The 17,323-nt window shown below is 37.3% G+C and overlaps 1 protein-coding gene across 2 annotated transcripts in view; it reads left to right on the top strand.

The window, feature by feature from the left end:
• The window catches only part of KIF1B (kinesin family member 1B), a 196,135-nt gene that overhangs the window by 80,743 nt on the left and 98,069 nt on the right, over window positions 1–17,323 (top strand). For both annotated transcript variants that reach the window (XM_006866398.1, XM_006866399.1), the window contains 6 exons: window positions 341–418; window positions 1,147–1,212; window positions 6,122–6,197; window positions 6,987–7,065; window positions 7,937–8,079; window positions 12,089–12,222. In XM_006866398.1, coding sequence (XP_006866460.1) covers window positions 341–418; window positions 1,147–1,212; window positions 6,122–6,197; window positions 6,987–7,065; window positions 7,937–8,079; window positions 12,089–12,222 — 576 coding nt within the window. The remainder of the gene's footprint in view (window positions 1–340; window positions 419–1,146; window positions 1,213–6,121; window positions 6,198–6,986; window positions 7,066–7,936; window positions 8,080–12,088; window positions 12,223–17,323) is intronic.

The following is a 17,323-nucleotide window of genomic DNA, read 5'->3' as shown; positions in this document are numbered from 1 at the left end:
CCCAAAAAACCTATTGGGCAGTTCTCTTCTGTCACATGGGGTGGCTGTATGGATACAAAAAGGACTCAGCAGCATACTGCAACAACATAATGTGCTATAATAAAGTGCACCGTATTTGTCATGAAATTATTTCTTCTGAGCCAAGATATTGTTACGTACTATATGGAATACTCTTTAAACTCTCTACAGCCTATCTTGTCTTTGTCTTCTTAAGCCATATTTACGTGATTTAACTTTTTTAGTCCTCTCAGTATCCTTGATCTTGTAATTCCCTGCCTTTAAATGTTTTATACTTCTTTGCTTAATTTTTAATTGTCCCAATGTTACTGTTCTTTATCAGGTCAGTAAAATCAGCTTGGTGGATCTAGCAGGAAGTGAACGGGCTGATTCAACTGGTGCCAAAGGAACTCGATTGAAGGTATTAATTTTACCAAATAAATGATTTTAGTCAGTAAATGTTATGTAACATAAGTCAGCAAACTATAACCTGTGGGCCAAATTTGGCCCACTGTCTATTTTTATAAATAAAATGTTCTTGAGACATAGCTACACCCATTAGTTGTTTATGGCTGCTTTTGTGCTACAGTGACAAAGTCTAGTAGTTGCAAAGAAGACAATATGACTTGCAAACCCCCAAATATTTACTATCTGGTACTTTATGGAAAAAATGTTGCTGATTTTATGAGCTATAACTTTAGTGAAAGAATAAGTTATGTATCCGAATAGTTAGGGAGAACTTCATGGACAAGGTGAGAATTGAATTTTGAAGAAGAGGCAGATTTTGACTAGGTAAAAGGTAGAGACAGTACTGGAAGCAAGATACAAACAATTCAAATGTGAAGACAAGCATGGACTTTTCTAGAGATACTACTTAAGAAGAGCAGAAACTGTGTGAGTCTGAGCTGTAAGATAAGGTTACATCTGTAAGTTTTTGGAGCACGGACATCTTGAAGATACTTTAGGACTTTGAGTTAGGCCGTTGGCCCTGACATGTCATTGAGAGCAGAGGAAAGATGAGGTTTTTTTAGGAACTAGTGATCATAATTAAAAAATAATAATGTAGCTAATTGTATTTTATAGATTATTTATCATGTAGCAATAGTAGAAATTCTTCATAATGCTTTCATGCTTGGTTTTTATTTTTAGGAAGGAGCAAATATTAATAAGTCTCTTACAACTTTGGGCAAAGTCATTTCAGCCTTGGCAGAGGTGGTAAGTTATATAGTACTTTGTAGGATAATTTGTATCTGTTCAGCAAATGTACTTGATGGTATTTTAGGATTATTTGTGAAGGCTGTCCTTTTTCAGCCCTTTTATGTATAGGTAGACCTTGGCAATATTTTGGGTTCAGTAGCAGACCACTGTAATAAAGCAAATATTACAATAACACAAGTCACATGAATTTTTTGGTTTTCATGTGAATGTAAGAGTTATGTTTTCACTATACTGTAGTTTATTAAGTGTGTATAGCATTCAGGAAAAGGTTTGACATAATGTGAGAATTACCAGAATATGACATAGAGACATGAAGTTGATGAGCACAGGCTGTTGAAAAAATGGAGCCAATAGACTTGTTAGAAACAGAATTACCCAAACCTACATTTGGTTTAAAACACATGCACACACACATATTGCAGTGTCTGTGAAGTTCAGTGAAGTGAGATGGAACCAAATGAGGTATGCCTGTCTCCTTCTAGAACTTCTCAGATAAGATGTGAGACATAACACACTTGGACTTTGTACCAAAAGGAAAACAGGTTAAAGAGAATGAAAGAAAATATAGATCTGAAAGGAGTTCTGGTGTGGTTCTATGGGATAAAGCATTGGACCGTAAGGTCGGTTTGAACCACAAGGTCTATTTGAACCACAAGGTTGATGGCTCAAGCTCACCAGCCACTCCTTGAAAACCCTATACAGGGTCACAATGAATCGGACCCAACTCTCAGGCACTTACCAACATTGACAACAATATAGATCTGAAAAGGAGAGAGAGTACAAGTGTAAGGTTTGACTTGTTTGAAACTTTGTTTCTATCTCTCACAAAAACCACATGTATTCATTGTATAAGCATCTTTAGTTGGCATAAGCAATTATACATTTGGCTACTAGCTGAAAGTTTAGTGATTCAGATTTACTTAATCCAGTTGCACCTCAGAAGACAGGCCTGGGGGATCTGCTTCTAAAAGGTCACAGCCTTGAAAACCCTATGGAGCAGTTCTCCTCCGCACACATGGAGTTGGCATGAGTCGTTTCAAGACTATTAACGATAACAACAATCACTGTATATTCTTTTCTGATAATCATCTTTTCTAAGTAGTATGCAATCCCTATGGAGTGGTTTGAGCAATTTGATTTTGGTGAACGTTGTTTGTTAGGGGTCCAAAAATATAGCAATAATTTTTTAAAATAATCTTTCTTTCCTTCTATTCCTTAAGAGTGGAACAGTAAAGCTGAAACAATTTTTGTATAAAGTTTTATTTTTAGGTTAAAAACTGAGGAAGTATTAGTCATTGTGTGCTCTGATTTAGTATAATTCCTCATTTAGTTCCTAAAAAGAATGAAATGCCTTCTTGCTTATCTCTCAGAAATCATATTCAATGATGACTTAAATATAAACAAAATAATTATTTTCTGGTTGGAAGCTTATCCTGTGTTTTTGTTCTCTCCTTTAAATGCTTTCATCTGTAGGATAACTGCACCAGTAAGGTATGGTGGGGGTTGGTAGAAATGAACTAGCTGTAGAATCAACTGTTATGGATTTAAATCCTGAGCAGGATGTATGGAGACAAGAATAGGAATGGAAACTTTAAAAACCCTTGTTTTTTTGTTTTTCTGAATCTGGCATTTCAAATGACTATTGAAGGGTGGCCAGAAATCATGAAATTTCACTCTAAAGTTAATTTAGGGAACATGATGGGCTTTCAAGAAGGAATTCAGAGTAAAGGAATAAGAGGGAAATTGGAGGAATTTTCACATTGTGTTATGATTTTCCCTACTGATCTAGGAGATATAGATCTTGAAGTTCCCCATAAAGTATTCAAATTGCAGTAAAAGAAATTGTTTAGTAGTATCATTTCAGCACATGGCTGGCTTCTTGAAATTGTTACTAGTTGTTGTTTTAGCTTGTAGGTGAAGTTAAAATTCTTACTGCATCCCTTTTTACCCAAATACTGTGGGAGAGTTTTCTTCCATATATTTTTCTATACACATATTTTAAAGTTTATTGATATTATTTATACAACTAATATTAAGAGTACTTAATAGTTGTTCTGAATAACATGAGTAAAATTAGGAATATAGACTGTATTTGTATTAAAATATTTTATAGCCTTGCAGGTCCAGTGCATTAACCCACAGCACCACACCAAGAGTCCTAACAGTACTAACAGAGGGCGAACTAAGGTCCCAGTCCTCAAGGATTTTATAGTAGAATAAATAAATGTTAGACCCACCCGCTAAGATGTGAATGACTGAAAGACTTAATTTTCTCGAGTGGTCTGTGCAGTTTTAAAACAGAGCCCACTATTGGAAATTACTTTGTATTTGGTAGTACATATGCGTGGAGTCCTGGTATGGTGCTGCAGGATAATGCACTGGACTGCAAGATCAGTTTGAGCTGTAAGGTCAGTGGTTCAAACCTACCATCCGCTCCTTGGAATCCCTATACAGGGTCACTGTGAGTTGGAACTGACTCAGTAGCACTTAACAACAACAAGTACTTACGTTAGTTGAGGGAATATTTTTTATGAAAGATGGAACTAAAATGTCTCTTCTCTACTTTATCTCTTCCTCAGTAAAACAGAGATTAACCACTACCACTCTTGCTTGAAATACCTGTATTTATCCAAAAAATAGATCATCTTTATTTTAACCTTAGATTTTACCAGGAATGTATTGTAAAACGGTTGAGTGCTAAGATGATGTTTATCAGTCAGTGAGTCCTGGCTTTCCCTTAGTGTGATATCTTTTACTTTTTTTCTCATTGTTGTGAAAATATATGTACCAAAAGAGTTATCAGTATAAGGGGGCTACAAAACACTTATGGAAATACTCCATTTTTTTATTTCAATTTTCCATGAACAACAATGTCTACATTTACAGAGCCAGTAACTCTGATTACATTCTTCATGTGGTGTATCCATTATCACTGTCCTTTTCCAACTTTGGAAAAAAATATGAGGCTGTCTGCTCCTACAAAGATTTAGAGTCTCAGAAACCCTGTGTAGAGTTGCAACTTGATGGCAGTGGCTTTTTTCAACTTAGTGGTTGAGTTAATGCGCTGGATTGTAAGGTCAGGTTGAACTGCAAGAGCAGCAGTTCAAGCTCACTAGCTGCTCCTTGGAAACCCTATGAAGGGGCGCTATGAGTCAGAACTGACTCAAGGGCACTTAACAACAACAACAACAACACAGCATCATAATACAGTAGATTTTTTAGTAGCTAGCATCTGCAAAGCATTTACATTATTACCTGTAGAGCATACTATTTTATTGATTTCAGCACTGACTTTGCATTGGTGCTTTTTTCACAGTTCTTTGATAATGAGAAGCTTGTGGGGAAAGCAATACAAATAGGAGGGGGCTTCAGAAAGTTCACAGGAGAATTCTATTATCTTTTCATTCTATTTTTCATGAGCTTTTTGAAGCCCTTATGTAGACCCTTGAAGTATACAGAAGCTTCATCTTGCAATCTTTACTCATCTTCGGATTTGTAAATCATAGCACTCTTAGACGTTTCACTTTTGGCACTAGTTCCAATGTTTGTATTTGTTTTGGGCATAATTGATTTTTATGGAAACCAAGTGCATTACTGAACAGTTGTTACTAGATAACAACCCATTAAGTGATTTGGAGGTTTGGCTAAGTAAGTTTATTAATGGACCTTTCCTTACATATCTGATGTGGAATGCATAGGCTATTCATCCTCTGAAAGAATTAAAAGTATTGCTTGAAGGACCAGGTATTAGATGATATTAAGGAATTTTTGTTAATCATATAAGGGAACTTCAAAAAGTTCACTGAAAAAATGGAATTAAAGGTAATGTTTTAAAACAAAAGTCATCTTCTATTGGAAAAGTATGTATTAATAGGTGAAATGTTAGATTTGCTTTAAAACACGTTGTTGTTGTTAGGTGCCATCAAGTCGGTACTGACCCATAACGACCTTATGCACAGCAGAATGAAACACTTCCCCATCCTGGGCCAACCTCACTACTGTTGCCACACTTGAGTCCATCGATGCTGCCACTTAGCCAATCCATCTCGTTGGGGGTCTTCCTCTTTTTCTCTGACCCTCCACCTTACCAAACATGATACCCTTCTCCAGTGACTGGTCCCTCCTGACAATATGTCCAAAGTATGAAAGATGAAGTTTGGCCATCTTGGCCTCTAAGGAGCACTCTGGCTGCACTTCTTCCAAAATGGATCTATTGGTTCTTTGGCAGCCCATGGCACTTTCAATATTTAAAACACTAGCAGCTATAAAAGACAATATAAGAACAGAATGATATTGTACATTTCCTGAATTAGATCATGTAGTTACTAATCAGGCTGCTAACCTCAGGGTCAGCAGTTCAAACTACCAGCTGTTCTGTGGGAGAAAGATGAGGCTTTCTGCTCCCATGAAGATTTACAGCCTCAGAAACACTGTACAGGGTCGCTATGAGTCGGAACTGACTCCACGGCACATAACAACAACAACAATTTGGCTATGAGAATGTAGCCTTATTTACTGAAAACTTTAGTAGGAGTAACGGGACATGATATTTGCAGTTTATTTCAAAATGTTTAGTGGAAAATAAAGTGTAGAAAAGTGTTTAGAGGATAATTTAAAGATGACTGTCTATTAATAATCGGCGAAGTTACAGATGAGTGTATATAACTCATTATACTACTTTCTCAACTAGTGTATATGTTACAAGGTTTTTTCAAAATGAGGTGTTAAAATAATACTTGATTTCATGAGCTTTGGGTATTGTGAAGATCTGAAACTGAATGTTAAATTGATCATTGACAGGGTTTACTTACTGCAATTTTATATGATTGGGAATTTTAGACTTGTTTTCCTTTCATGTGAAAATTTCCCTCTATCAACTCTAAGTTAATTTATTCCTCTTTCACAGAGTAAAAAGAAGAAGAAAACAGATTTTATTCCATACAGGGACTCTGTACTTACTTGGCTCCTTCGGGAGAATTTAGGTATGAAAGTTTTTCTAACCATATGTAAAAACTCACTTTGTAGTTACCTTTTTAAAGCTGTTACCAATGATCTTTTGTGATTGTTTTGTATGTCTTATTTGGAAAAGTCTAATTTTTAGATTTTTATGTTAGTAATGTGAGTGTTTCTTGCCTTCTTTCATTTTCATTCTTGATTTAAGTTTGTTGGACTCGTTCACCTTTAAATCAGGGTTTTCTTCCCTATCTTCTATACTTCAGCACATGACCTGTGGGCTGATTTCCTTCCTGCTTCCCCAAACCTGCTCCTTTCTCTTTTGGAAACTCCCACATTCCTTGGAGGTGCACATAATCAGACACTATTAGCCTTTACTCCTTACCACAGATGTTTTTGGACCTTCAGGTCACTGCCCTTCATTTACTGTTCCTTTTTCTCCTTCTCAAGAAGGATGGGAAGTAGTGCTCAGTTGTGTCAAATAATTACCAGTCTAATCCTTGCTTGCTGAAGGAAGAGACTGAGAATTGACTATAAGACGTATCAACACCAGCAGTAACTTCCTAAGAGAAGTTTTGGTGGAGTAGTGGGGCTAAAATCTTGATTGATGTGTATTTCAAGAGGAGAGTGGGAGGAGAAGAATGGAACATAGTAGATTTAGACACCAAAATTTAAGTAGAAAGTATGTGGCAGGAGGACATTCAAGAAATTTGTTGATTCAGTCTTAGGTCTGATTGTGCTATCAAACTTGACACATTGAATAAGATACTAGTTTCTAAAATGAGTGATTTGAGATCATTGTTTTTTCATGTTTCCAGGTGGCAATTCTCGGACTGCGATGGTAGCTGCTCTGAGCCCAGCAGATATCAACTACGATGAAACTTTGAGCACTCTGAGGTACTACAGTTGATCTAGTTAAATAAATCATAATGCCATTATTTTGTTAGCCCTGCATTTAAAGAATTAATTCCTCTTATAAGAGGGAAAACTTGGAGAAAAAAAATGGATTCTTATTATAAATATGAAATTTGTTTATGATCTTTGGTTTCATTGGGAAAAGCAGAAAGTTGGGGGTTGTTTTTTATAGAAAATATGTTAGAATTGCTCAAGTAAGATCTTTTAGTAACTTTTAGATAATAAAGTTTCTTAGTCATTTTCAAGGAGTTCTGGTAGCATAGTGGTTACGAGTCAGGCTGCTAACCTCAAGGTCAGCAGTTCGAAACTAACAGCCATTCCACAGGAGAAAGATGAGACTTTCTGCTCCTATAAAGATTTACAGCCTTGGAAACCCTGTACAGAGTCACTATGAGTCAGAATCGACTCCACAGCATACTACCACCACTACCACCAAAGTCATTTCTATAAAACGTGTCCCCTTCTTAGTGAGTTTGTCATTATAGAAATGCTCAGTAAAAAGTAATATAATGAACTTTTGTAACATTGAAAGAAAAATCACTGACAAGAATGTTCAATAGTAAAATACTTTTATAAATGAATGGTTTCCATTATATAAGTCTGGAACTTTCTACCCTTTTCCCATTAAAGTCATTTTTGGTACAGTGGGTTTGAATGACCTTGGGCAATTAACTTAAATTCATCAGAGCCTTTCCGTCATCCTTTATAAGATACTTTACAGCTTTATACAAATATATATTGTTATCATGGTACATAAAACATAGAATGCTTGATTTAGAAGTAATGGTATGTTACTTAATGAGGAATAAAGCATCTGAGGAAAGGCAAAAATGAAATTTCCTCTTGGATCTAGATATGCTGATCGTGCAAAACAAATAAAATGCAATGCTGTTATCAATGAGGATCCCAATGCCAAACTGGTTCGTGAATTAAAGGAGGAGGTGACAAGACTGAAGGACCTTCTTCGTGCTCAGGGACTGGGAGATATTATTGATAGTAAGTATCAACAAGAAGTTTAATCCTGTCCTCTTCTGGGTTCTTACGTTTAAAAGAAACTTAAGAAATTTAAGGAAGTGCTGAAGCTAGAAGGTAGTGAAAGATTTCCTTTCTTTGTAAAAAGCCTAGTGAAAATTAGCTCATAATCTCATCGTACTCAAGAAATGAGTTTTTAAAACATGAATATATCAGTATTTGGAGTTTTATTAGAATTCTGTTTTAGTTCACCAGTGCTATTTGTTTGGAATAGAAAATCAAAAAATAAAAATATCATTTGAAATCTTTGGCTTTGTATCATGGATTTCTTTAGATTAATTAGTATAATAACAATATTATAAGAAAGCTTGTGTTCATGGAAAACTAGAATTGAAAGATAGTGGAATTTTCCCACAAACTTTTGAAGCCCATTAAATTAAATTCACCTTTGAATACCCTACCTCCTACAAAATGACTGAATGGTCCCTTTTCTATAAGCATAGGAAGGGAAAAGAATCCAATTTCTATCAAGTTTAGAAATTAGAGTTACCAGAGAATATTGTTTTAACAACATTGTCTTAAAATGCACTTTTTAACCTCTGTTCTGCCTACCTAATATCTAATCAAAAGTTCTCTTAAATGGCTGAAATAGCTTGTTCAGATATAATTGAATATGGTGGATTATTGGTTTATTTAATAAAGAATAGTTTTTAGTGTAAAATTAAGATTATATTCTTGGAACTACTCCTAGCATTTTTAAGATCTCTTCTAATTTAGTTGTTCTTCCTGATTAGTTCCTTAGTTTATGCAAATATAATTTGTGAAAATGATAATATATTCTAAATGTCAATTTTTTCATCTTTCCAAATGCCAAATACTGTTCTATACCCTATCTATGTCACTGCTGAACCTGAACTTTGACCCTTCTTGTATTTTCCCTCCTGCTTACCTTCAGTTGATCCATTGATCGATGATTACTCTGGAAGTGGAGGCAAATGTGTGTATTTCCTGTATCGGTTATCTCCAGTACTCTGACTTGCTAACTGCCTCTGCTGGGTCAACCTTAAAACAAGCTTTGCATGCCAGCAATCCTAACAGGGAAATCCCAGACGGAGCATACTGTAGATCAGAAATGATCCTATTTTCACCCTTCTCCAATTAGCTATGCAATCTTTGCTGAGTTTTGGTCTGTGGCTTGAAATTAAGAATTTTTTGCTTTTTCTACGCTCCAGTATTCCTCCCATGTGATTAAGCTAACTCCAAAATCATAGATAATGAAGATGGCAGTGATCATAGTGATGATAGAAGCTAACATGTAGTGAGCATTTACCAACATTCTAGGCACCGTAAATATATATCATCTCATTTAATCCTTCCAGTGACATTTAAAATTTTAGTTATTCCATTTTACCAATGAAGACAAGGTAATCTGGGATGTTTTAGATCACCTAAGATTCCACAGTTTCTATTGATTGGGCTAGGGAGTTTAACTCAGATCCTTTACTACACTAATGCTTCCTTAACCTCTTGAGTTTATCCCTTTAGGAACTGATTATTTAATAGAAAAATTATTTTCAGTTAGTCTTGATGGGTGTATATAATTAAAAACAATAACTTAAAATCTGCCAAACTACCCATGATGAAAGTAACTCTGTCTGACCATGTTGGACTAGCACCTACCTCAGCTTACGCTAAATTGGATTCTTCCATATCATGGGCCCAGCTTACTTAATGGTTAAATAAACATATTTTTTCCTTTTAATAAATTACAATTCATATATATATATATTTGAGTCCTAGTGTAGTGTAGTGGGCTAATGTGCTGGATTGCAGTGTCGGCTTGAACCGCAGGGTAGGCGGTTCAAGGTCACCAGTCGCTCTTTAGAAACCCTAAACAGGTTTGCTGTGGGTCAGAACCAACTCAACAGCACTTCACAACAGTGTATTTTTTTTAAGTTAGGTATCTGTATGTGTGATTGAAATTTAGTAAATTTTGTAAAGGATCATACAGTAATACTCTTTTCACCTATATCATTAAATTAGTGAGAAAATAATTTCTTACCCTTTGAAATGGATCAGCACTGGACTGCAAACCACAAAGTCAGCAGTTCAGTGCCCCCAGCTGCTCCTTAGAAACCCTATGAGTCGGAACTGACTCGAGTCCACTTAAAAAACAATAATTGTTTTGGAAGCAATGAAGCACCTTGATTTGTGTGTGTGTGAATTTTTAAGATTTTTGTTTATTTTTACAGTAGGGCATATAATGAGGAAATAATTGAAGCCAAATATAGACCCGGATACTGTAATGAGGCTAACTAAGCCTTGATGGCAGTGTCATCTGCTAGTACAGAAGTGGCCTTGGACTGGAACAGCTCTGTCTGAGATTTCCGTAGCTGAACAATACTGATGTGGAAACAACGCCATCTTACTTTTGCTTTTGTGCTCAAGGTGTTGCTGCTGCCAGCTTGTTGCCTAACTTTTCTGAGCAGCTGTGACATTTCTCAAACAAGCATGCATGATTAAGGTTTCATTCTGTATCCCTGCAGGAAAGCAGCCCTAACTAGTTCTGAATATCCTTGTTGATCTACTACGATAATTCTCTTTAGGGCTTGCATGTATGTGTCCATCGGACCTTCTAAGTGCCATCTATCCTATTCTTTCCTACCCTGCTGCCATCACTTGGTGGCTTTTTTTTTTTTTTTTTCTCCAGACCCCTATACCCTTTTAAACCATGCCTATTTGCTTGTTTCTTGTGTTCAATATTTGCTGATGGTGGTTTTCAAACTGTCTTGAAGCAACCACTGGTTTTAAGGGGCTTCAGGAACTGACTGATTAAATAGCACAGATGAGTAGACTGAGAAAGGACTAGTAATATTTTATTGCCTGCATTTATATTGGCTCATCTTATATCCTTTAAGCAACACTTAGTATTGATATGAATTTTAAGTAATGTAGATTTTCCTCAAATTTAAAAAGTAGCCAATTTTAAAATAGTAATGAACTAATACATATGGTTTTCCTTACGTGTCCATTTGCAAAGGATAATCACTGAAGCAGCAAGTTAATGAGATTTGTTTGTTTGTGGTTCTTTCACCAAAACTAAATTTAAAAGCAAAATTTACATGGTATTAGAGTTTTGTATGCAAGTATGTCATTAAAACTTGTGCTCTATAGAGAGTCGGACTTATTTATGACTCTTGGTCATACTGTTTAGGTCTTACTTAATGAACAAATTATCAACCATAAATTTTGCCTGTTAGATGAATGTAAGCTACAGCAAAATGTATTAATTTGCTTATTTTTCTTCCCTGTTGAAGTAATTAATTGGCCCTGAGGTTAGCACAAAAGTTTGTCATTTCTACAAATACCTCTCTGTTTTTAGTAAAGGATGTGTAAAACGTTCTTTTTTGGCATTTCGAAATATTGCTATACAAAGGACACTGTACTAAGTGCTCAGAATTTCATTTTGGCTGTAGTATTTTCATAAAAAGTTTTGTTGAATACCGTAAAACACTGGTGGGCTTGGCCAATAGAGATTGTTATTAATTTTTTTCTTTTTAAATGACCCTCTTTTTTCGCTTACTATTACAATCTATTAGAATTTAAGACTAGCGTAAATCTGAAGATTCCTAGACTTGGGGCAGTAGAAGAAAGAGTGCCTAACAGTATCCTAGGAGGCTCCAGCTACACCCATCCAATACCATGTTAACCCCCTACTGGAAGTTCTTTAGGTTCTAAATTCAAAGTGGTTCTCAACCTCTAGAATACCAGTATTAAAGAGAGACATGTTTTAGAACTGCCATCTTGAACAATTACACCTTGTCTTTGTATTACAACATGTCTTTGTCTTGGCGCTTAAATGCTGTTCTTTCTTACACTGGTGTTCTTTCCTGTCTTTTTTTCTTCCTCTGCACCTTTCCCTCTTTTTCTGCCTTCCCTTATTTCTATCTCCTAGATCTGAAAGATTTTCAGAACAATAAACATAGGTACTTGCTAGCCTCTGAGAATCAACGCCCTGGCAATTTTTCCACAGCATCCATCGGGTCTCTTACTTCATCTCCATCTTCCTGCTCACTCAGTAGTCAGGTGGGCTTAACATCTGTAACCAGTATTCAAGAGAGGATCATGTCTACACCTGGAGGTGAAGAAGCCATTGAACGCCTAAAGGTAAGTAATCTTTATTCACACAAGGTGTTTATGAATGCAAGGTATTCTGTGTAGCTCCAAAAGGCAGAACTTGGGCTAGAAATCACTGAGATTTTTACTCAGCATATGGAAGAACTTTCTAGATCTTAGTCTTGTCCTGAAAATAGAATTTTCTGCCTAATTTCTTTTCATCAAAATGCTTGACATCTTTAGTACACAGAACAGAGAAGGGTTCCCCTTATACTGGAAGAGTTGACTCCCTACAATTCTTGCAATGGAAGGACTGTCTCCTCTGCTGGAACAGATGGGGTTACTGGGCCATCATGCTGTGATGTGCAGGTCACCTGCTCATGAGACTTGGCTTGGCTGATTGAGGTTTTCCCCAGCTTGTTGCTGACTGTCAGGTTCTATCTTGTCTCCTCTTCAGGAATATGAAATGTAGGTGCAACAAAGCCTTCTGAACCAAAGGCTCTTCCCTTCCCCCTCAACTCTGCAAAGAGAGCAGACATTTTGTCTGCAGTGCAGAGACAAGTTATGTTAGAATCCTGCCATTCATCAAATGACTTGGACGGGATCAGCTGCTTTGAAGCGAATACTTTTTCTTTGCCTACTTGGCACCTCCTGGAAGACAGTTTGATATATACCTTTGTAGAGGAAGCAAGGGATGAAGACACTTCTCAAGGAGCTAGGAAGTTGCAGTCATGCTGCCAGCCAGCAGTCCTCTTTTTTTTACACTGCACTCAGCATTCCCCACTTAATGGTTGAAAAGGCACATTGAGCCTTTTCACCACTAGACATGAATTAAGCTTGATAATTGAAGAGGTCAGATGCTTTCATTTTGGTGTTGAAGTGAAGCTGAAAAGAAATTTTTATCTGAAAAATGGACTTCTGCTTTTTCTTGTATCTTCCCTTCTCTCAGCCTATCTTTTACTTTGTCATTTTGTTCACTTCTAAGATGATGTGCTTTGGAAACAAAAATAGTGATTCTGTGTCCTCTTTCAGACCATGTTAGTGGGAAATAGGTGAAGTTCTTAGTGGGCCAAGGGAAAGGGAGAAAGAAATCTCGTGAGTAAAAGTTGCAGATTGAAGTGTACTTGCTGCTGTTGTTAAAGTAAGCCCTGTGCATTACATCTTCAGCTTTATTTGTGAGTGATGCGTATCAGTGGTGAAGACACTGGGTAGGCTTGTATTCAGAGTCAGTGTGGAAATCAGGGCTCTCTGGAAGGAAAAGTGAGGTCTCCTTCTTACTATTTAATATAGAATATTTTCCTGATAGGAATTTTGAATCTTACTGTTTGACTGTTAAAAAGTTTTATTGTACAAATATGATTATTGGCAAGATATTGGCATATGTCTTGGTGTGAAAGAAAAAATTCTGGAGACCAACTGAAAATAGTGCAGAATGCTAGGAGTCAAGACATTAACCAGACTGTTTGAAGAATTAGATCACCCAGTGTCTTCCAGATCATTTCTAGGCACATAATAGTCTGATTATTCAGGGAGCTCTTGTTCCCTCTGGTCCCCCTCCCCACCCAAAAAAACCTGCATGACTTTAATTAGAAATTAATTTCCTCTATTTTAATACTTCTTTAAGCAACATAATTGGAATGTTCCATTTTCTCAGGCTTGATTCTAGCGAGTAAACCACTCCTTCATGGTTTTGTATTCTGTCTGGAGTTCTTCGTGCAGGGGCAGTAATTCACTGAAGCAGAAGTGCCTTAGTTCTGGTCTTACTTTGTGAATGGTGAGATTTCCATTTGGGCAGACCTCCTGCATTTTAATGCTACAGCCAGATAACATCTTTCTGCCCCAGAGCTAGGCAGCAATAAAAACGCATGCGAATGTCTAATCTGTAAATTGTTTCATTGTTGAGAGTAAAGGAATTGCTTTCCTAAGACCTCACTTCAGGATAAAACTGCTGTAATGGAAAACAGCAATAGAGGAGGTTGGTTTTCCTAATCTTTTACTTTCCTTTTGCTTCTCTTTATTTTTTACTTTAAAAAACTATCAGCAGAGAGAAAACTGCTTTCCCACAGCCTATTGCTGCTGAGTAGCCTATTTTCATATGGAAGAGACCCATGTTAACCAGATACAGATATCTGGAGTCTCCCTCCACCCCGCAACCTCTCGGTTTTTAGCCACAACTCAAACTGAGATGAAATATATGTCTAATCCCTTGATTTTGGATTCCTTTCTGATCAAGTTTTAAATATGCAGCTATAGTTACTGTGTGGTGGCTCTGGTGTTTGTTGATTAGTCTGGCATCAAAGTCAGTACTGTGAGTGCCACTGATGAGGCTGAGACTATAAATAATCACACAAGGGCAATGCTGTGCTAGGCAGCCTGAGGCCCCACACTCAGAACTCCCCTAGGAAGCCTGCTAATATGGTGAAACCTTGGCTGTCTGACTGCTTCAAGACTGTTCTGGGTAGTAAGCACCTAGTCTTTTAAATATCACAAGGTTTTATATATATATATGTATGAATGGAAATAATTCTCACTTGCCTGTGGATGTCTCTGCCTCCTTAATGGAATTGTCCAAGAAGACATTTGTGTTTAACCACATGAACATATTTCATTAACCAGAGCTGAACATGCAACTAGAGATGCAGTCATTCATGATGTGTTGAGATCAAAGGAGCTAATTTGTTTATTCCATCTTGAAGAAAGAGTATGTTTCACATTTCCATTGTTTAAAGTGAACTGTTTTCGCTGCTACCCACGAGGTTGTCAGTTTTAATCCAGCCACTCCTCAGGAGAAAGTTGAACCTGTCTGCTCCCATAAGAATTCATAGCCTTGGAAACCTTAAGGAGCAGTTCTGATGTGTCCTAGAGGGTCACTATGAGTACAAAATGGACTCAATGGCAGTGGATTTGTTTTGGAGTTTTGTTTACTTTAAAGCCTATAGACCTGTCCTTATTTGTAGAGCGAGCTCTGGGTAAGCCCAGTTCTAAAGTTGGTTTAGGGAGCAGCGTGGCCTCAGGTTAATTGCTTAGCTTGTCTTTAGTCCTCAGTTTCCTTATCTCTAAATGACTAGTGTAGCACTCGCTCTTCAAATAAGGAGGAATCTATAGGCTTCAAAATGAACAGCAAAACCAAAAAGCCAATCCTGTGCCGCTGAGTCAGTTTCTGGCTCAAAGCGACTGTATAGGACAAAGTTGAACTGTTGCTTAGAATTTCCAAGGTTGTAGATCTTTATTGGAGGCAACTGGATACAGGGTTGCTGTGAGTCAAAAACTATTTTGAGGGCATACAACAACATCAAGAATGACTCTGGAATAAATGATTTTTGAGGCTTCAGATAGGACTGAAGCTTTGCTATGCTACTCAGTTGTCGTTTTCTCTAGCTTTTCCGCAAAGTTGTAAAAAAATAGCTTTGTTGACAACATAAAAATTACTTCTTTAAGCTATAATGAAAAGTAAAAGTCTGCTGTAGTATCTTATTCAACTTACGCAGTAAATAAATCTCTTTTCCCCAGAGACCCTGTTCTGATTTACCATCCAGGTCATAAAGTGAAATTAGAGAGGTCACATAAAAGTTGGCAGCAAAGTGGTCAGAGGATTTTTCTAGTTACTATCTACAGTAACTTTGCTTCCCTGGGGTGTGATCTATAGGTGCCCCCAAAATAGGATAGCTCTGATATGGCCAGATGAGCCTCTGCTGTAAAATGATCCTTTTCTGGAAGTACCTAATCAGGACAAAAATGTATATTAACTACCTCATGGGTCAGTTTGTACTCTGTAAGTAAAGTAACATATAAGGGATTTGTAGATCACACTATAATCGGTATAGTTGAGTACACCCTATTGTCTGCTTCCTTTGTTTTTAAAGTCTTCACTGAGATTGTAATGGGGGTCTACCCATCTGTCTTTAATGAGCCCCCAGCCATATTGGTAACACTGTCAGTTTTGTCTTACACTTACCCTTTTAAAGTCATATGCAGGAGCAGCCAATGCTACTCTGTTGCAGTTGGTGCTACTTTATAGATACACTGTTGCACACCACTTGGCAGGAGGAGTACTTCTCCTGGATTGTTGTGGTTACTGTACTTTAACATGGCAGTTAGCTTTGTAGTGGCACATGCACTGAATACTAATTCCTCTTTGAGGACTGCTAGTGTGTAGAGAGCCTACAGTGCTTATGGCACTGTAGGATAAGCACTGAACTGCTGCACAAAAGGTCAGCAATTCAAATCCACCAGCCGCTCCGTAGGCGAAAGATGAGGCCTTCTGCTCCCAAAAAGACTTAAAACCTGGAAACCCTGTGAGTCGGAACCAGCGTGACAGCACTTAACAACAACAACGAAATGTATAGAGACATCTGTCTCTATTTGTGTGTCTCAAGACCAATGAAACCCAGCTTTGGTGTTTTTTCTCCCATCAGCCCTGTAGCAGACTTGTTTTAGGTCCTCCCATTTTTTAACAGAAAGTACCTCTGTATGTGGCCACTTCAGCATCTCTACTCACTTTACTGATTCCCATGCCTTGCCTCGTTTTGATCAGTTTTGCTCTTTGCCTGACTTTGCTAGTTCTATTGTTGCTGTTTTCTTTCTCTATCTTGCTCTCTTGTTTGTTTCTCCTGACTCTCTAATCCTTTTCCTTTGTAGCTGCTGCCTTTTTTTTTTTTCCACATCATTTTTTTTTAATGTTTTATTGTAAATTATATGATAGTTTACATGAGAGAACTTTAGTTTTACATTCATTCCATCGTATATCATTTCATTGCCATGGTTCCAATCCCCTCCATGGATCATCTTCCCACCAAAGGGTATATCCTAGAAACTCATACTCTACCCTTCCCCCTCTCCCTGTCCCCAGTCTTCTGCCCACAGTCCCTGTCCCTCTCTGGATCCAAAATCTCCAGCCGCTTCATCACTCCACGTCATCGTCTCTGTCTTCATCTCAGGCATCTCTGCTTCTCTGGGTAGGGTCCCCCTCTCAGCTCTTCTCCGTTGGTGGTCCCAGAGACCTCCGCTCCTAGACTGGAGAAATAATCACTCCCTTCCTTGCTACAAAACGTCTACCTTTGCATTTCCAACCCTCACAATCCGTCTTGATAACCATTATTCACTACAGTATTGTGAGTAACCTATCTGTATTTCATTTCATCAGCTCCACCTA

This window comes from Chrysochloris asiatica, unplaced genomic scaffold (assembly GCF_000296735.1).
Source record: "Chrysochloris asiatica unplaced genomic scaffold, ChrAsi1.0 scaffold00090, whole genome shotgun sequence".
In the NCBI taxonomy this organism is placed as follows: domain Eukaryota; kingdom Metazoa; phylum Chordata; class Mammalia; order Afrosoricida; family Chrysochloridae; genus Chrysochloris; species Chrysochloris asiatica.
Note: the sequence above shows the minus strand (reverse complement) of the source record. Positions and strands in the feature narration are given on the sequence as shown.